At 34.4% G+C, this 20,802-nt stretch overlaps 2 protein-coding genes across 2 annotated transcripts; one reads left to right on the top strand and one right to left on the bottom strand.

Moving 5' to 3' along the window:
* The first annotated feature begins 315 nt into the window (after positions 1 to 315).
* On the top strand, positions 316 to 12,811 carry LOC147277070 (kinesin-like protein KIN-7D, mitochondrial). Its single transcript, XM_086253216.1, has 25 exons — positions 316 to 983; positions 1,126 to 1,223; positions 1,361 to 1,450; positions 1,632 to 1,684; positions 3,284 to 3,349; positions 3,929 to 3,982; positions 4,331 to 4,390; positions 4,768 to 4,846; positions 4,968 to 5,035; positions 5,539 to 5,595; positions 5,689 to 5,793; positions 6,172 to 6,276; positions 6,463 to 6,570; positions 6,699 to 6,830; positions 6,933 to 7,115; positions 7,562 to 7,774; positions 8,543 to 8,683; positions 9,305 to 9,424; positions 9,540 to 9,590; positions 9,800 to 9,847; positions 10,158 to 10,304; positions 10,690 to 11,436; positions 11,981 to 12,110; positions 12,198 to 12,307; positions 12,477 to 12,811. Exons 1-24 carry the CDS (start codon positions 640 to 642, stop codon positions 12,281 to 12,283), a joined length of 3,285 nt encoding a protein of 1,094 aa, XP_086109342.1. The 5' UTR covers positions 316 to 639; the 3' UTR covers positions 12,284 to 12,307; positions 12,477 to 12,811.
* A 2,245-nt stretch (positions 12,812 to 15,056) lies between these two features.
* BZS1 (B-box zinc finger family protein) lies at positions 15,057 to 16,471 on the bottom strand. The gene is made up of 2 exons (XM_086254957.1): positions 16,286 to 16,471; positions 15,057 to 15,630 (listed from the first exon to the last, which is right to left on the bottom strand). Exons 1-2 carry the CDS (start codon positions 16,469 to 16,471, stop codon positions 15,172 to 15,174), a joined length of 645 nt encoding a protein of 214 aa, XP_086111083.1. The 3' UTR covers positions 15,057 to 15,171.
* Positions 16,472 to 20,802: the final 4,331 nt, after the last annotated feature.

The following is a 20,802-nucleotide window of genomic DNA, read 5'->3' as shown; positions in this document are numbered from 1 at the left end:
TAACAACGGCATTCCGAAAAAAAATAAATAAATAAACCAACGACATTGGCATTTTATTAATTGTCGTAATCGCGGCGGCCGCTGTTAATTCCCGCTCATTCGCGCAGCGGTTTATTTTTCAAAGTGCCCGTGTTTTGTTTATGCAATAATGCGCGCGGGTGCTTAGCTTCCACCAAAATTTAAACTACCCCGCCACGTCATCTACAGCAGTAAAATTTAAAAAATTTCATTTTTAAAAATTTCTATTTTTTATTCCACTCTCTACCGTCGTTCCCACTCTCACCACTCACCGGTTATTAGTCCCTCTCTCTCTCTCTCTCTCTCTGCAACTCTCACTTTGCCTTAAAGAAGACGAAACACACTCTCTCTCTCTCTCACACACACGCACAGTTTCACACACAGTGAAGAATAATAGCTTGAAGCTTTTAATAATTTAAAAAAGGAGGAAGACAATGTTCTTCGCTTTTGCTTCGCAAGCCATGTGACCGCTCTGACATATTCTCTCTTCGCCCTTCCTCTTTTTTCACTTCTCCTTCTCCTTCTTCTTCTTCTTCTTCTACTCGTTTGTTTTTGTTTATTGCATTTTGCATTCTGTCCGAGTCAGCGAGTCCTCGTACTCGTCCGGGTTGACTCAGCTGGATGGCCTCGTCGTCTCGAGCAAGGAGCAGCTCGCCTTTCTCGTACCGCAAGCCTTCCAGTCCCTACTCGTCCACGTCATCCTCCTCTTCCTTAATCAACGGAAGGCTCATTCCGCGTTCGTGTTCTACCTCGGCGACGTCGTTTTACAACTCGGGAGGTGGAGTCGGGTCCCGATCCATGACGCCGAGTCACGGCCGCTCCGATTCAATGTACTCCGCTCCAGGGGGTTACAGTGCTCGCTCCCCGGTGGGGTTCCCGTCGTCGGAGGAGCTTTTGGCCGAGCAGGTCGAGGCTCCGAGGAATGGGGATAGCATATCGGTGACGATTCGGTTTCGGCCTCTGAGGTAATGATGGTAGATCTGAGCGTGCTGGATCAGATCTATGGGCTTTTTGAGATTGCAGGAAATTGAAAGGGTTCGACTCTAGGGTTTTTGTATTGAGGTAATGTGATTGAATGGTTTGGTTTTTGGGGCTTTTTGGTTGCAGCGAGAGGGAGTTTCAGAGAGGGGACGAGATCACTTGGTACGCAGACGGTGATAAGATTGTGAGGAATGAGTACAATCCAGCTTCAGCCTATGCATTTGGTATTTGTTCTAATTATTATTATTTATAATTTTGAATTTGAAAATTTGGATGTGAAGCTAATTTTGACTTTGGGAAATGCAAAAGAAATTTGAAAACTGTTGGATTTGAGATTTTAAGGATGGTTTTGTTTTGGCAGATAAAGTATTTGGACCCCATACGAATTCACAAGAGGTGTATGAGGTCGCAGCTAAACCTGTAGTCAAAGCTGCCATGGAAGGTGTCAATGGTATGGTATACTGCTCTTTTAAATTAACAGACTCTGAAGGGAGAATTCATTATTGCACAATCTTAAACGTTTGGATTAGTGGAAAATATATTAGTGTTAGTTGAAAAACTAAATTGAGTAATTGCATTCAATTCTCTTTGTTAATTTTCCATTTCTTATGGCTTGGTTATGAACAATGCAGGTACTGTTTTTGCTTATGGTGTGACAAGTAGTGGAAAGACACACACTATGCATGTAAGTGCCATTGTCTTTTCTTGGGTTTTTGCTACTGACAATTCAAGAATATTAAAAAACCATGTTTCCTGATGTTAGTGAGTAAAACTCTGCTTGTAACTTCTGCCAAATGGGTTAAAGTAAACAATGTCGACTCCGTCTATTGGTTCTACATTAGGCTTTTAGATTTAAACTTTCCTTTGATGGCCCTGCAAGATAAATGACTAAATGATTAATGGGAAACTACTTTACAGAACTTCTTACACGATAATGCAAGTGCTTGTTGTTGGCATCAATGTTCTATTCTCTTTTCTTTGCATGACAAGGATGTTGGGGAGTCAAAAATCTTTGATGGTCTTGTACTCATTTTGCTTGGATTTGCAGTAATCCAACTTCTTAACAAAACTTTAATAGCACCTGCCTAGGATTGATTCTAGTTATTGTTCATGATGAATAAGAAGCACATCGTAATAGGCTTGCTCTGCAACTTAAAATACCTTGATATTGTATTTGTTTGCAGATTGTTAGTGAGGAAACCCAAGAGTGGTCATGTTGAGTCCAAATTAACATAATAACAAATAAATCCTTGGGGTTTTGATGCCGTCATCCATGCTTTCCAATCTTTATCAACCCTTTACAAAACCATCCTTGTTTAACTCGAGTGAAAAGTCCTGCACCATATCCTTTTCCCCCTCTTTCCCTTTAGATTCAACACACACAGACATATTGATAAGTAAAAAAGAACCTTATTAAAGGACTAAAGAAATGTAGCATACAGGATGTATACCCAGAAAACTAAAACAAAAAGCTATAACTTCAAGAGAATTGTAATTTTGACCAAATAGTAGAAAGAGACAACACAAGTCCAATAATACCACTCAAAAAGCCATCTCAACACACTCCGAGCCCTCAAATCCATCAGTGTTCGACTCCCTCAATAGCTCTAGATGTCTCTCAAGCCACAAGAACCACATGATGCTTAAAGGAGCCACACTTGAAACAGCTTTATTAGTCTTCTTAACAAATCTACCATCCTACACCAAGCTATGACACAATGTATAAGGAGATGATTCAGAATCTTGTGCATTCTTATAATTATAAAGAGACTCACCCCAAGGCACAATCCCATTGATCATCAAATTATTAATAGAACCATTTTTAATCTATTTCTTTGAGCAAGTAAAAAAATCCCCTTCTAAATTACTATCAATGTCTAGAAGGAGGCTATAAGGGATTAAATGTTTAAGGTGTATTGGGGTTAGTCTTAGATTTGACTCTTGATTAGCAGGAAATATAGTTGAACAAATTTTTATGCTCTAACATATAGTTATGTTTATGATTTGTTCATTTACTTTGGAACACTGCTATTACTAAAATTCCCATTATAGATTCTGCCTTCAGGCGGTCATTATAAATTCTTCATCTTCCATAATTTTCACCATATGTTTGTTTTTTTAACCTTACTTCTGTTATAAAGTTTTATACCATACTTGATATTCTTGATTCTGTACCCTTACATTGGTGCAAACAAATTTCTCACTGTTATGGTATATGTCATGGACTATGTACTATGCACACATTTTCAATACTGTTGCCTTGACTCATTTCTTATCTACACAGGGAGATCAAAACTCTCCAGGTATTATACCATTGGCCATAAAGGATGTATTCAGTATGATTCAAGATGTAAGTGCTCTTATGAGTTTTGTAGTTCTAAAGTCTGACAGTTAAGTGTGAGCTGTTCTTGTCCACTCTCTCTCTCTCTCTCTCTCTCTCTCTCTCTCTCTCTCTCTCTCTCTCGCGCGCTCTCTATTTAACATTTTTGCTGGGATGTTGTTTTTTTTTTTTTTTTTGTACAGGCACTTATCCCCATCCCCACACTAGTTTTTTACCATCTTCTAGGGAACCTGAACCACATTGATGTAGAATCTACTTAAACCTTAATAATCATGATTGAAATATATTTCTTTCAGCAAGTTATCAAGTAATTTACTTCATAAATTCATAAGTTGCATCCCCTTCTGTCTTTCAGTATGAAGTTATAGGTTTAATATAGTTCTTACCTAACAGACCAGAGTTCTATATATTGGTTTCTGTGAACTAGTTTTTTCGTATTTGTTTCTTGCCTTGCCAATAGTTTATATGAGTGCTTAATTGCTTTGCCTTGTATACTCTTGGAAGCTTTACTTTTTGGTTTTGTTGATTCTAACAAAATATTGAGTTTCCTGTTGTGATGACTAACTGATATCTGCATTCTCATTTCAGACCCCAGGAAGGGAGTTTTTACTCCGTGTTTCATATCTTGAGATTTACAATGAGGTCAGTAGAACAATATGGACTGGCAGTCACATTTTAAGGCTTAAGATTATATGTGGCTTTTTGCTTTTCTGGTCTAATATATTATCCATATACTTTGTTATGAAAATAATTCTCTAATAATTTAATTTAGAATCTGGGATTTCTATCAACCATCTATTATCTATTTATTTTTATATTTCCTGATCCAAATTTCTACTTTAGACAGATGTTTCTTTATATCCTTTTTAGTTTTTGTTTTTATCCTTAACATGGAAACTGTTGTTCTCTAAGTGAAAGTCTGTTTAAGTTTATTATTCTTATTTGTTTTGGATGATTGATTTATGGTGCTATTTGTGCATCTGATATCAGGTGATAAATGACTTGCTTGATCCAACAGGTCAAAATTTACGTGTTAGAGAAGATTCCCAGGTTTGTTACTTATCTTTAATTGGCATTTATTGTAAGTTTGTAACTGTATCGATTCTGTTTTATTTCTCGAGCCTTCTCTTCTTTCTCACTTTGTCAATTTTTCTTCCTCTCTTTTTATCTTCAGCTTGCATACAAATAAGTTTTTTTTTGCTCCTGTGGCTTTAGTTGTTGTTTTCTCCCTGTTGATTCTTGACTTGTATGTGTAATATAGATTCAGTCTGGTGTTAGGAGAGATGTGGTCCACCATTTTGAAGATTTTCCTTCCTTTTTAAGTTTTTGTACTTTTGCACTTTGTCTTAAAAAAATTTACTTTTGTAAGTACATTTAATTTTTGTTGGACTTATCATTTGTCTGTGCCATTATGCTTATATTTTCAGGGTACTTATGTTGAGGGTATAAAGGAAGAAGTTGTTTTGTCTCCTGGGCATGCACTTTCTTTTATTGCTGCTGGAGAAGGTATTTTATAGGGATGGTTTTGCTAGATTTATCTTTTCTTTTTCTCCAATTTTATCAGGAAAATGACTGATTGGTCAAATTCTTGTTTACTGAGTTTTTAACTGGTGCCTGGTAATTACAGAGCATCGTCATGTTGGATCAAACAATTTTAACCTGTTGAGTAGTCGAAGTCACACCATATTTACACTGGTAAACATTCTTCATAAAGCATCATTGTATTCTACTGCCTTGATTGTAATAAGTTGCCATTTCTTTAATGATTTTAATCTTTATTTTTGAGATTGTATTTTGGTGTTCTATCATTTATCAATGTTGATAGAACAAACACACTAAGTATGCATTGATTGACACTGTAGCATGTAAGTCCCTGTAAAAAAAAAGCAGTTATACTTTGCTAGTTGCATGCACCATTGCTATTCCTTATGGAACACATAAATAATTTTGTTTTGAAATTCATTTTTGATAATGAATTATTTCAAATAATATTTCATAGCGCAAGACATGGTTTACAGATCATTTTATAATTAGTTGGACAGTAATTGTATTTAGGATTTGCCTACTTTTCCTTTATAAAGTTATTCATTGTGTCTGAGTAATTTTCTATTTATTTATTTCTTTACATGACATCTTGACTGCTATAAATTTTGTCACATTCCTTATTATCAATCTTTAACTCCCTGATGCATTTGCAGATGATTGAAAGCAGTGACCACGGTGATGAATATGATGGAGTGATCTTCTCTCAGCTTGTATGGTTCAAATAAATTATCATTCCCAAATATTAGATTGTTCACTTGTATACATTAATGTATTCTTATCCTTTGTTTGTTACTCTTCTTTAGAATTTGATTGATCTAGCTGGATCTGAGAGCTCAAAAACGGAAACAACTGGACTAAGAAGGAAGGAAGGATCTTACATAAACAAGAGCCTTCTAACTCTTGGAACTGTATGTACCTTACAATTTAATTATATAACCAAATGTATAGGATTTTTTTTTGGTACTTTTCTTTTTAGATTATTAACTGATAATTTGTGTACTTGCTCCCAAAAGAAAGGCTAAGCAAAGCTTTCATGCACACCATTCTAGCCATTAAAAAACAAGAGAATGAATTTGGTGACAATTTTTTCTGCAGCACGATGCTGATGCACTTTTGACTTTCAATTGAGAGGAACTTTGCATTTCTTTATTGTTTAATGGTCACTCTATTTAGTTTTGGAAAACAAACATGATTACTCTATTTTTATAAATCATTTTGAGGTTTCTAGCATAAAGAAAACAAGATAAGCTTTTAGTTCTGAACTTGATTGTATGGTTGCAATGAAGGTAATAGGAAAACTGAGCGAGGGAAAGGCATCCCATGTTCCATTTCGAGATTCTAAGCTTACCCGCCTTCTACAATCTTCGTTAAGTGGGCATGGACATGTTTCGGTGAGTTTGAGATGCTACAATCATTATCCTATATTGCTTTCTTGTGGTAAATCATTTAATGTATAAGATTTACTTTTTCTCAGGGTTTTATGTTCATTTATTGTTTATTTTAAAACCTTTACCATGTGATGTGCTTTTGTATCAATTGTGCTGAAAATCTATGCAATTTAAACTATTATTTCCCAGCTTATCTGCACGGTTACTCCTGCATCAAGTAGCATGGAGGAAACTCATAATACATTGAAGTTTGCTAGCAGGGCAAAGCGAGTAGAAATCTATGCATCACGTAATAAGGTGTGCTACAATGTCATTGTATGAATAAAGTTTAAAGGCAATACTCAACATTAAACACTTAAAGCTCACTATTCTGCTCTTTTTTCTTTCTCTTCTTTTTTTTTTTGGGGTGAAATTATCTCTCCTAGATTATCGATGAAAAATCTTTGATCAAGAAGTATCAAAGAGAAATTTCGGTCCTTAAACAAGAACTTGATCAGCTAAGGAATGGGATGCTTGTTGGCATCAGTCATGAGGAGATTATCAGCTTAAAGCAGAAGGTTTTGCTTTTCAAATGTTATCAGTTTTGTTTGGTGTTGGCAGTGGCTTCGTATGAGTTTATGACCAAGATTTACATATTATCTTTGCTGTTTGCCAAATAGTTGGAAGAAGGTCAAGTTAAAATGCAATCAAGACTGGAGGAAGAAGAGGAAGCGAAGGCTGCTCTTATGAGTAGAATCCAGAGGCTGACGAAGCTCATTCTTGTTTCTTCAAAAAATACAATTCCTGGATGTTTGGGTGATATTCCCAGCCACCAACGAAGTTATTCTGTTGGTGAGGATGATGTGAGTTCCTTACTGAATCAAGTTGTAGATGAAAGCATGCTCTGTGCTGTTGCTTTTTTTTTCCTTTTCTTTAACTTAGTTGTTTGTGCTTCTAATGTTGATAATACTTATTCCAAATGAGACAAATTAGTTACAAGGAGAAACCTCATGGGGAAGGTTTGAGAAGTTATTTATGTTTTGTAAGCAACACAGACAACTAGACAAGGATGTCTGTTCATGTCACTGTTTGGTTACTTAGTATTAGCAAAGAAGAAAAGGATGTCGTTTCCTAACACTTATCATTTAATGTTAATGTTGCCTTTTTTTTTTTTTTTCTCTCTGTGACTAGATCTTTCTAGTCTATTTATCTCTTAAAAGGTTTATTGTCATCAACACTTGTTCATACTTCTTGTTTTCTGGTGTGAAAACCATGGTAAAATGCTTACCTTTTGTTGCTTCTCTGTCAGAAAATGGAAGTAGTGCGAGAGGGATCTGTGCTTCCAGAAAGTGAGCACCAGGAGTCGCCGTCTTCTGCCTCTGTTGTTACATCAGATGTGGCTTACGATTTTAGACACAAAAGATCTTCCAGCAGGTGGAATGAAGAGCTCTCACCAGCTAGCTGTGCAATTACAGAATCAACTCAAGCGGGTGAACTTATCAGTGGTTCCAGACTGCCAACAGTAAGTTCTGCCATTTTTTGTTTACCTTTGTGCTGTTGCCAATTCAGCATATAAAGCTTCAATACTTTTGTTGATTTATCTCAAATACATTAAGTTCTTCTAAGCTAAGGTATATAGGCTTTTGAAATCAATACAAGGAAGAAGTTTAGTTCTCTGACTAAACTAATTTCGCAGAAATTTTCTGAGAGGCATGAGGAAGAGTGAAGTGAAACTTGCTTATTTCTTTCCAACACGTGTGTGCATCAAAACTCACATATATGGGATTATACATGATGCAGATTGTAGACATGCAAGCATGTACTTGTAGGAGGTTACAATTATACATTGGATTTAATGAGAAGATTTCTTCTATATTATCCAGATTTTTGTTAGTTCTTCCTTATATATCTATTTTGTTTGCAACTTCCTCATTCAATTGTCAGATCAGGAACTCTCATATGTTATGTTTATCAACAAAATTATCAAATCAGGAAGTCAGAAGGGGCCCTTATGCAGGATGGGGCATGAAGTTTTGTGTATATACTATTTGTCTTGAATGCCACCCAATAACTCAGACAAAAAGGAATGTCACCTATTAACATACTATTATGCTTTATTAACAAACTTTTGGTAATTAGTAATTGCCTTTGGGTGAGTGGTCATATATATAACTATATATATATATATTTGTATGGATTCGTTGGTTGGCAGAAATATTTATATTTTGTTTAAATATTGATAATTTGTTATTATGATGTAAGAATGATGGCTTATTGTAATGTACTTTAGGGAGGGATGACAATGTCAGATCATATAGACCTGCTTGTTGAGCAAGTTAAGATGCTTGCTGGAGAGATTGCACTCGGCACCAGCACCTTGAAGCGATTGGTGGAGCAGTCTGTAAATGACCCTGAAAGCTCGAAAGCTCAAGTATAAAGTCCATTTGCTCCTTAAATCCTGTTTCTGCATCATTATTTTTAGAATTGCTAATTATTGTCTTCAGAATGTTGATAAAACTTGGTAAAAGGGGAAAAAAAAAGGTAGCCAGTGGCTTGCATTTCTGTGAGAGAAAGAGAGAGAGAGAGAGAGAGAGAGAGAGAGAGAGAGAGAGAGAGAGAGAGAGAGAGAGAGAGAGAGAGAGAGAGAGAGAGAGCCTATTTGATATAATATTAACTTATATTGGGAAGTTTTGAATTTGTTCATGTACTTCTTGTCAATTTCTGATCCATGTTATCATGGTGTTTGGCTGTCAACTGGGTCATGTTCATTAGACTTTAGTCAGTTTTGTTGGATGGGTACTACCAGGATTACAACCCTGTCTGATTCATGATTTCCATGCAGTAGCCACACGCTGTTTGATAGCAGATGAGTTGGACCCTTTTTACATTCTTATTGATATGTTAATGTAATTGGAAATGCAATCCTTTTCTGTGTGTAACAATTTAGCATTCAACATCCTAAATATTTTTATAGTTGGCAGCTTCATTTGAACAGTTGCAGAAGTATGCTTATTTTTCTTTAACAGAACCTGATTATTATGCGTGCTTACAGATTGAGAACTTGGAACGTGATATCCATGAAAAGAGAAGACAAATGAGGGTGTTAGAACAACGCATTAATGAAAGTGGCGAGGCTTCAATTGCTAATGCATCTTTGGTTGAGATGCAGCAGGTAGTTTTTCATTCTCATCATCTTCATTATTCATAAGTAGTTCTCCATTTTTTGTTCTAGTGTTGTTCACAGATAGCTAAAATTTTGTTTCCATTGCTCAAATTTTCTGCAACAGACAGTTAAGAGACTGATGACCCAGTGCAATGAGAAGGCATTTGAGTTGGAAGTGAGTGCGTGTATTACTATATCAATGTTTTTTTTTTTCTTTTCCGGGTACTTGGCAGTTATCAGTGTTTGGACACTAAATGGGCACTGTTCATTTCTTAATTTTGCTCACTGCTTTTATTATTCTATTGGATTTTGTGTTATAACATTTTTCCTTGTACATTATAATGGTATTAGAATTTCATTCGCTTGAGTATAAATTTCATGCAGATCAAATCGGCAGACAATCGTATTCTCCAGGAGCAACTGCAAAATAAGGTTAGAATGCTAGTCTCCTTTTAGTCAGAAGTGCTCACCTAAGGGACTTAATTTGAGGGACAGTACATTCAGCCCTTGGATTTAACACAACGGTTGAAATTAATAAATATTGAAGTAAATCTAGCCCTTAGATACATTAGCCCTCACTTATCCCTCAAATTAAGTCCCTTAGGTGAACATATATGTCCTTTTAATTATATTCTTTAATTTTTTCTTTCATTTGAAGCTTTATTCCTTATTTCTGTGTAGACTTTTATTTCCTCTTTTTATATTGTATATAATATATATTTATACCTTTGGTTATTTTCAGTGTGCAGAGAACATGGAATTGCAAGAAAAAGTGAATCAGTTAGAACGGCGTATGACTTTGGTATCTGGTGAAAAATCATCATTGTCTTCTGAGAACTGTGTACCTGAAGAATATCTTGATGAGTTGAAAAAGAAAATTCAGTTTCAGGTGATTATTGGAACTTTCTAGCTTGTCAATCTGTAGAGCTTAATGGATTAGTAGTTTCTAGATGTTGCCTTAGTCTATGAGTATTTTGCCATACTATTGAGTTGCACTCCTTTTGTTTTAGTTTATTATTCTTGGTTCATGTGGGCTTTCATGTAGAAGTAATAGTTGCTCTGTCCTCCAACCAAAAATACTAAAAAATAGTTGCTGTCATTAATCATTATTTAACAGTGGAAATTTCTTTTGTCAGAATGGTAAAATCCCTAATTTTGTATAGTCATACTTTCCCTGGTATTGTGCTTGAAGATGTTCTTGTACTAATGCATGAAGTTGCTTCAGTTTTCATGCTATACTTCTAACTGATTGATGCTTTTGTTTCTTCTCGTAGGAGATTGAGAATGAAAAACTTAAGCTGGAGCATGTCCAGTTTTCAGAGGAGAACAGTGGGTTACGTGTGCAGAATCAGAAACTTGCGGAAGAAGCTTCTTATGCAAAGGAACTGGCATCTGCTGCTGCTGTTGAGTTGAAGAATTTGGCTGGTGAAGTGACAAAGCTTTCATTGCAGAGTGCAAAACAAGAAAAAGAGTTGTTGGCTGCTCGGGAGCAGCTAGCCAATTCTAGAAGTTCTGTTATGCAACCTGTTAATGGCGTTAACCGCAAGTACAGTGACGGGCGAGGACCTGGGAGGAAAGGGAGGCTCTCTGGTCGTGCCAATGAAATATCTGGTGGTCTGTCTGATGACTTTGAGTCATGGAATCTTGATCCAGATGATTTAAAGATGGAACTCCAGGCCAGGAAACAGCGAGAGGCAGTTCTTGAGGCTGCCCTGGCTGAAAAGGAATTTGTAGAAGAGGAATATAGGAAAAAGGTTGAAGATGCAAAGAAAAGGGAGGAGGCTCTGGAAAATGATTTAGCAAACATGTGGGTACTGGTTGCAAAATTAAAGAAAGAGGGTGGGGCTAGCCCTGAGACAAACACAGAAGAAAGGCACAATGATGCGACGGAAAATAATAATGGTTTAAAAACAAACGTGAATGGGAGTAATACTGTTTCCAAAGAGAGACAAGTGTTAGATGTTTCGAAACCAGCTGATGATGGAATTCCTACGGAAGAACCTCTTGTTCTACGCCTTAAGGTAACACAATAATCTGCATTAGCTTTTAACTTTAGTGTGCTAGGCCTGTTCGGCTTTCATTTTATAATTTGGATTGGACAATTCTGTTTCAAGGTTTGTTTAGTTTGTTTATACCAGAGGAGGAAAATCATTCAGACATGTTTCAATGGCTTTGAGGATATGAAAAATAAAGGGCAATTTCTACATAAATTTATAAGGGTGGTAACTTATTCTTCAGTCATTAGGTTGGACCAGAAACATCCTTGCATGGAAATTGTGCCCACTTAAAAAGTTTAGCTCAATCAAAATGGTTTTTTTCTCACCATATGTTGTATGGATTAAGAAGTGATTTGCCATGAATTCTGGCAGTGCCTGGGTGTGTGCTATATGTTGTATAGATTAAGCAGTGATTAAGCAGTGTTATACTAGTGAAGAAAAATAAATAAATCATCTTGATGTTGTGTGCTTGAAACTCTGGAGGAGTATTTTTCTGTAATCCTACAAATGTTATAATTAAAGGGTTTGATTGTATTTTATGATATAGAGCGTACTTTTATGTTCACAGGCCCGAATGCAAGAGATGAAGGATAAAGAACTCAAACACCTGGGAAATGGAGATGCCAATTCCCATCTGTGCAAAGTATGTTTTGAATCACCTACTGCAGCAATTCTTCTGCCTTGTCGGCATTTTTGTTGTAAGTCATTTTCAAGTTCCCTGTGAGTTAGTTTTCAACCCTTTGTACTTATCATTTCTAGTAGTAACTATGGTGTACCTTTCGCAGTGTGTAAATCTTGTTCACTTGCTTGTTCTGAGTGCCCAATTTGTCGCACAAAGATTGCAGATAGGCTTTTTGCATTTACCTCGTGACACTATTTATGCCCTCCAATGAAGGTTATGCAATTTTCCTTTTCTTTTTGTTTCATGAAAAACCATCATATCATATTGGCTGTGAGTCCTTTAAGAGGGTGACACAATAACATTTGTAGTTTTGGATGGGTAATCAATCAGTCATATTTTAACATGGGTGTTTTCATTTTCTCTTTTACCTTTTATTTTGCAGGGATTTATCATCATTCACTGGTTTTTCCATTTTCTGTGAAATAGCGGGTGCGATTCTTTAATTAGTTTGCCTGTATGTAACTGTCTAAAAGGTATATCGATATTTTGTCTTGATCTCTCCCCTGGGGGCTGTACAAATAAGAAAGTACAAAGATGGGAAAAAGAAATTGGCACATTTGGGAGTTTGAGATGCAGGATGTTGCTTTGTTTTTTTCAGTATGCAGCAAAATGTTGTGATTGGTGCTATATAATGTTTCTGTGCCGTGTATAGAAACAATGTATGCTTAAGCAACATTCTTCTTCCGCTTGTGCAATGTGAATTCATTACTTCTCTGTATATTTTCTTTGTTCCTGGACTTAGTGAAAGCAATAGCATCTATGGAGTATGGAGTGGTACCTATTTTATGTGGAAGTTAAAACTTACCAAAAGAAGATTTGAATCAGCTGCAGATGAACTTTTTCCGCCACAGTTGAGGAATGAATTTTGTCCAAATGTGACAATTCTGAATGCTGTTTGAAGAAAATTTATGTCTTACCGAAAAAAATATAAGGAATTTTATCTACTTTCTCACTCATTTTTTTTTTCTTTGTAGCAATAATTGGTGTCATCTAAGTTCCAAATGAAGGCTGAAATATTGCATCAAAACTGTAGGCCAATTACAAATTTATATATGGGTCAGGATATATGGTTGCACTTTATATACGCAACTTTTGACAAAGTTTATAACCCTTAGATTAAATAACTTTCAATGGTTAAGAGTAAAAGTGACATGAATGTTGTTTGACTTTTAAATAAAATTAACTATTATCCCATATATTTTTAAAAAGGTAAAACCAAAAAAGTTGAAAAACTAACTTTATCGCTCATATCTCAGTGCGCAGCATATAAAATGTCCTTTGCTTAATTTTTTAAGAAACTTTTATTTAGATCTTTTAATTTAATAATTTATTGACTAAGCTTTATGACTTTTAAAATTCTAACTAAAATTCAATAATATAGTAACAATTACATATTATATAATATTGGTTCATTAGTTTCAATTTTTTTACACATACCAGATGCAGAGTTCTTACAGTTATTTTTGAGTGTTCAGCAGTGCATTTTTATTTTTTCTCAAGCTATGTTTTGTCGACTTTATATTAGGTTTTAACTTAAAACTTAACATGCAGCCTTCACAAACCTCATTTTATACTTTAGGAAAATATGAGGTGAACCCATACCCTATACGGCTATACCTTCAAAAAATAAAAAAATAATGACATATTTCTTTGACAAGGCAATAAACAAAGAACTTTATATAGAAAAATAAGGACTTTATTTTGAAAAAAAAAGTCATAAGGTTTTTTTCTAAATAAAAAATGTTAGAAGTACTAAACTCTAATTTTTTAGGTTCGTTTTTAATTAAGAACCTTACATTTTTACCCTTAGGAGTAATTTATTATATTATTATTTGAGGACTCACTCATCCTATAATAATTATGGATTATATTGTATTTCACAAGGACTTGCATAAACTTGTTAAAGTAAGAATATATATATATATATATATATATACAGGCTCTTTATATTGAGGTATACATCAACTTATTTATGTTGAGATATGACCTTATTGGGGCCCACACGAGTCGTTTTGTATCGATTCGAACCATTTATTTTTTACATCTTCATTGATAGATCATCTTTGCAAAAAATTAGCCAAATCGGAAATCATTTGCTTATCTGACTTGATAAAACAAATGGATGGTTTTATCGAAAATATTTGGTTTGTCCATTTATTTGATCAAAGTTAGATAGATAAATGATTTCTGATTTGGTTAATTTTTTGCGATGATGATCTATAAATGAAGATGTAAAAAATGAATGGTTCGGATCAACACAAAACAACTCGTGTGGGCCCCAATAGGGTATACTTCAACATAAATAAGTTAAGGTATACCTCAATAGAATGAGTCTGTATATATATATATATATATATATTCTCCGCTCACCTAACCACCCACTTACCATAGAGCGGAGAATTCAATGATCGGGATCGTCTATTTTTTAGGTTCATCCTTAAGGGTCGTCCCTGTAAAAAATAAGCCAAATCGATAATTATTTGGTCCTCCAAACTTTGCAGACAAATACAGTTCGTCAGATAAAGTTGAAATGATGTTGACAGTAATACACTGGCCAAACAGTTTTTGATTTGGCTGATTTTTTACAAATGTGATCTTTGAATGATGCCTAAATTATGGACGGTTCCGATCATTGAAATTCGTTACTGGGTGGTTAGGTGAGTGGGGAATTCCCCGCTTTATGGTGAGCGAGTGATCATTTATATATATATATATATATATATATTCATACACCCATAACAAAAAAGAAAGAACACCTCTAAAACAAGGACTTGCATCCTAGCAAAAAGCAAACAAGGACTTGCATCCTAGCAAAAAAAACAAAAATAAAAAACAAGGACTTGCATAAGTTTGGTATACAAATTTAGAAAAAGAAGTAAACTTCTAATTGAAGTGTCTGGATTTCTTGAGAGAGACCTTCATCATTGCTTCAAAGAACTTGCATTGCTTTCAAGATCTCTTCTTCACTTTAGGCAGCAAATAACTAGAAGTATGCATCAAATCCCAGAAGTAACATCAGCAAAATTGGTCTTGAAAAATGCCAAATATGCAACACTAAACTGTCCTTTCTGATCTCTCTACATGTAATTTGGTGTACTGCCAACCTCAAAGAAACCATTGGAAGCAAATGAAGCATCGAGAAGGTCCTCTACACACCACCCAGGCAGAGTCTCCATCAAGTACTCTGAAATGCTGCTTGTTGAAACTGAAACATTGTCATTGTCACCGATACACTTCTCTTGTGCTTTGTATGATGAGGATGACAAAGTTTGTTCCTTTGAAGGAGTGCAATTTGAGATAATAGGTCTCTTTGATGATGCCTTGGAGGGTCTTGTGTCAGTGTTAATGGTCACTTCAGAGAAGGTGGAGCATGATGAAGAGGTTGGATGTAAAGTAGAAGCAGCAGAAAGCTTAACACCTGTGAGAAGAAACCTGTTGTGTTTCTGGGTGTGTTCATTGGATATGTGAATTGAAAGGTCACATTCTTTGCAAAGAATTGCTCTGTCTTCTTGGCAGAAGAGGAATCCACGCCTTTCCTGCAAAACCCACCAAAAATTAGGATTCAAGGAACTAATGGAGTGTCCCATGTACCTCAGCTAGTCTATTAGGAAATTTTCTTTTATAAGACAGTCCGACATATTATGTTATTTTATTGTTTTATGTATTATTGATCAAGTGAAATCATGTTTGATTGACTATATGATATAAATTAATAATTTGATAACATAACATATTAGATATTTAATAAGATAATATTACTGAAATGTGTAATATTCCCTTATCAAATTCTAACATTTTGGGTAATATTCTATTATCAAATATATAAGGATGTGTCCCATATATGATATACCTCTATAAGCTAGTCTTTTAGGATTTTTTTTTCTTTGTCAGATAGTCTAACGCATAACATAACATGATACTGTAACGGTGGCCAAGGGAAATCATGTTTATGTGTGGTTCAGACTTCAGATTGAAAATCATACAATATAACATGTTAGATATATGATAAAAGAAGATTTGCGGAAATAGGTATTATTAAATATACCACTTTTTGTCCTCCAAGATTTCATTTTATAACAAACAACAACGACTTTGTTCTTTCATTCTTGTTGTTATGGAACAAATTACCAAGATGGGAGATTGCAGAAAGTAATTGAAATCAAGCAAAACAGAGGACTGAGCATGCAGTACCTGACAGATATCACATAGAGGGGAGTCTTTGAGGGCTGGTTGGAGAAGAAAGAAGCGCTTGTGTTTGCTGGCAAGCTTGTTTGCATGGTGCACACGGCGATCACAGTCATCACAAAGAGCAGCTTCATCAGCAGAGCAGAAAACAGAGGCCTCTTCTTTGTCACAAAAGTCACACCGGATCTTCATTCTCTCTCAGCAAGCTGGTTGCACTCTGCAGGCAGCTCTGTGCTTTCTTTTAAGTCCTGGAAGACTTGATGGGTGCAAAGTTATGGGAGCTGGAGATCGGGATATGAAGACAAAACTAGTATGGGCTTTTGCACATTAAGATTTAGGGACCAGAGAGAGAGAGAGAGGACAGCTTTTCTGGGAGGGTGCTTTTACTGTGTGTCTGTCTTTGAGAAAGGTCTGGACTCTCTGTCTCTCTCTCTCTCTCCAGTCTAGTAGTATATATATATATATATATATATATATATATTAATTTCTCTCTTGCTTTCAGTAAAGAGGAGGCAGCAACCAGGCTTTTAATTCCTGCAGGCTAATATTCTATCCCAAAGTTTTTTTTGATCAATATCATATCATTCTGAGAATATTTGGAGTTGGAGATGGAGGCATGACAAACATTGATCCTAACCTTCTCTACAATTAGAATACCATATAAGGAGAATGAGAGAGAGGCAGAGGGGTTGATCCCAGTCTTCTCTGCAAGGAATAATATATATAATAAAAGAAAGAGGTGATGTTGATGGAGCAGTGTTAGGTTGTTAGCTCATGGGAGACCAGATCATACAGTAATATCAATTAGAGGTTTGCTTTCACCGGTTACCCACCAGCTAGTTAGATAGGAAATTTCTGTCAACCAATTACTGTATGGTAGTTTCATTATTTTTTAACTATTGTACTTTGTCACTATTAGAGAATAGATTCCATTATTAAATGTGATTATATGTCACACAATATGTGTAATGGTTATATTGAAAACGAACCCAGCTGCCCGGATATACATTGTTAACCCATATTTTCCTTACTATATATGACATATTTTTCTATCTGTATTTATTTGCCTTTTTATATTCAGGATGGAGTTGTACACCCATAAAATCCACAATAAAATCTCCACTGTGTTCTTAGCATTTACCTATCAATTATCTTTTTTTTTGTCTAAGCTATCCCATTTTTATTTTTATTTATTGATATGCATTTAATCAGGCCATTGATATGATATGAGCAACCTTTATTGCTGCATGGTACTACTATGATCAGATGTCTCAGATCCCAGATGATTTTAACATGCAATTTTGACTTTCTTTTTTGCTAGTAAATTTTTAGTCTTTTAACAGTTTAAAAACTTTTGCTTTCATTGCAGTAGTCCAAATTTATAGGCACCGAATATCACCTAATGCCAATTAGGAAGAGTGTAAGCTCCACCTATCTCCATGTAGTTTATTGTAAGTTGCAACTCACAAGCATCTTTTGTCATGTTGGATTGCTGGTTGAACTTCATTGTAAATGTTGCGAGGACAATCTTAACCTTCTTAAGGTAAATCCTAAATATGTATTTGTATGTTACATGTTTTTTTTTTTTTTTTCTCTTGTTTACGTTTATATATGCTCATAGGGAAAGAAAGCATAGTACATAAGCAATATTATATTATATTGGATATACACAATTTGCCAAGTAGCATTCAATCATTTTCATTTCATAAAAGCTTGTATCAGCCGCATTATGTCAATATCAGTACCCACACCAGCAGCAATCTTCCCAATAATTACACCAAGGAAAAAAGCGCAAAAGGGAATTTCACAAAGATATCAATTTTTATTCACTTGGGTCATACAAAAGATGAAAAAACTTACATGAGATTGTTTTTACTATGTAACAATAGGCATAAGGACTTAGTTAAAAGATGATATTTCTTCAAATTTGATGTTAATTTTTTTATTAAGAAATATATCATCTTTTAACTGAATTATTTTATCATTTAATAATATCATACATACATAACAATAGGCATAAGGACTTAGTTAAAAGATGATATTTCTTCAAATTTGATGTTAATTTTTTTATTAAGAAATATATCATCTTTTAACTGAATTATTTTATCATTTAATAATATCATACATACATAACGTGAACATCTTCGCTTAAAATTTTCTCCAAAGGAACACGGAAATCAAACTCTTTTTCATGTAAACATGTAAACACCTTATTAGATAGCCAATTATGATAAAGTGTGCAATTCAAAGTCGCTGTTCGGTAATGGATTCAAAGCTATGACTGTTTATCAAGTGAAATAACCATGCATGTCAGGGTCATGCTTAAGTTATGCTATGAGTTATGACCATAACCAGTATGTCGTATGTGTACAAGAGAAAAACTGTTCACATTGTTCGACCAGTACACCATCCTTTTCACCAAAAAAAAAAAAGAGGTACACCATCCCGTTTTATATAGGCATACACATCCTTACATTAAGTTTTATATTCATTTTTCTAATGTAATAATGTGATGTGTATCTTATTATCTTATGCCATACAAGTTGGAGACAAATTAAAATAATTAGAAATTCTTCGTTTAGGTGGAGTAGTAAAGATGACAATTGACATGTACATCTACAATTATGGTCATCATCTTTGCCTTGCGTTCTGCACATCAAAGGACAACTGACTTCATCCTAATTAGTTGTTAAGTCTCAACCAAAATTTTAGGAATTGAGGGATATGAAAAATGACTTTTGTTATATACGGACATTATATGTGATGCATTCACTTTGACTCCTCGATGTTTTGAGGGTTTTGGTATACGTATGAATTTTCACCATTAAATTATGGATATATTATATATGACTTCGAATAGAAGCTCTTTATAAACAATGAAGGATACAAAACATAGTTGGTAGCCCTTTGCATCATACATTATAGCATAATGGGAAAGCAAGAATTTCGTAGAAGACTGCTCATTCATATTAAAGAAAGTACTAGAGGACAAAAGGACACTTTTTCATGCTTGGGATATGGACCATCTTGACTGGATCATTAACAAAAGAACCAAAAAGATTTGCAACTTGTATCCTCTTTATCAACAAAGATATGCTTGCAAGTTGTGTGGGCATCAAAAAGGTGTAAGCTAGGAGATAAGAGACAGAGTCTTAAATCTTAATGATTAATGATTAATTATTATTCTGGTTGTAAAGTCCCAATCCCTCTCACATCACATGGGATGGTATTTTGGAACATAATCAAGGAGATGAGTAGTGTGTGTATTGTCATTTGTCACCATCTTCACTACGCTACTCTCTGTCTGTTTGTCATCCATACAAGTATACAACACATAATTTTTTAGTAAAAAAAAAGGTATAATTTCCAGTAGTGTGCTCTGTATAATACTTGGTGAATGTTTAACTAAGATATATATATATATATATATATATAGGACCGAAGGATTTTTTAAATAACACTTATTTAATTGATCAATTGTGGAGCTCACTCTATATTATATTTTGATGATCAGAATCGTATATATTTAAGTCTTCATTGAATGATCATTCCAAAAAATTAGCTAAATTGAAAATTATTTACCTGTTTGATTAAATGGTCATCATTTCAAGTGTTTGTCGAAAATATTTTATTTGTCTATTATTTAATCAAAATTAGATAACTTAATGGTTTTCAATTTGTCTAATTTTTTAAAAATCATTTACCTGTTTAGTATTTCAACGATTCGAACCGTCTATCTTTTAAATCTATATTCACATATCATTCTTACAAAAAATAAAGCAAATCAGAAACTATTAAGCTATCAAATTTTGATGAAATAAATAGACAAACAAAATATTTTCAATAAACATTTGAAATGGTGATCATTTAATCAACGGTCAAATAGTTTCCGATTAACCTAATTTTTTGTAAGCACGATCCTTTAATGGAGACCAAAAAATGTAAACGGTTCTGATTATCAAAATAAAATGTGAAGTGGGCCCCATAAGAGATCCCACAAATAAGCCTAAATGTGGGATCTCACACCTGAAGCTTTTATATATATAAATGGTAGTGCTAGGGGCCCACTTCTATTAGAAAGATGATACACTAGATGGAATAAAGAGATGGTCTCCTTATCATTTTTCATATATAAATAATCATCCGCTCATCATAGAACGAGGAATTCAATGATCAGAATTGTTCACTTTTTAGGTCTCTTTTCAAAGGTCGTCCTTGTAAAAAATAAGCTAACTTGATAATTACTTGGTTATCTAAATTGTGTAAACAAATACAATTCGTCAAATAAAATTGAAATGATGTTGACAATTTTACACTGGCTAAACAATATTTGATTTGGCTGATTTTTGCAATGTTGATATTTAAATAATACCCTAAAATATGAAATTACAGAATTATTAGCTGTCCCAACAATATTGTCCATTTCTTTATTAAAAAGTAGATCCCTATTTAGAAAGGGACTTGTAACTTCTTTTTTTTTTTATTTGGGAGGAAAGGTGATTGAACTTGGGTGTAGAGTGGGC

Source organism: Dryas octopetala, chromosome 8 (genome assembly GCF_963921425.1).
Source record: "Dryas octopetala chromosome 8, drDryOcto1.1, whole genome shotgun sequence".
Taxonomy (NCBI): Eukaryota; Viridiplantae; Streptophyta; class Magnoliopsida; order Rosales; family Rosaceae; genus Dryas; species Dryas octopetala.
This window is presented reverse-complemented; position numbering and strand designations above follow the sequence as displayed.

Excerpts from the sequence above, each read along its gene's own strand:
- LOC147277070 (XM_086253216.1), top strand. The coding sequence starts at position 640 with ATGGCCTCGTCGTCTCGAGCAAGGAGCAGCTCGCCTTTCTCGTACCGC. Across the intron at positions 5,036-5,538 it reads GTCACACCATATTTACACTG|ATGATTGAAAGCAGTGACCA; the intron begins GTAAACATTCTT and ends ATGCATTTGCAG. Across the intron at positions 7,775-8,542 it reads GTGGTTCCAGACTGCCAACA|GGAGGGATGACAATGTCAGA; the intron begins GTAAGTTCTGCC and ends AATGTACTTTAG.
- BZS1 (XM_086254957.1), bottom strand. The coding sequence starts at position 16,471 with ATGAAGATCCGGTGTGACTTTTGTGACAAAGAAGAGGCCTCTGTTTTC. Across the intron at positions 15,631-16,285 it reads CTCTATGTGATATCTGTCAG|GAAAGGCGTGGATTCCTCTT; the intron begins GTACTGCATGCT and ends TGGGTTTTGCAG.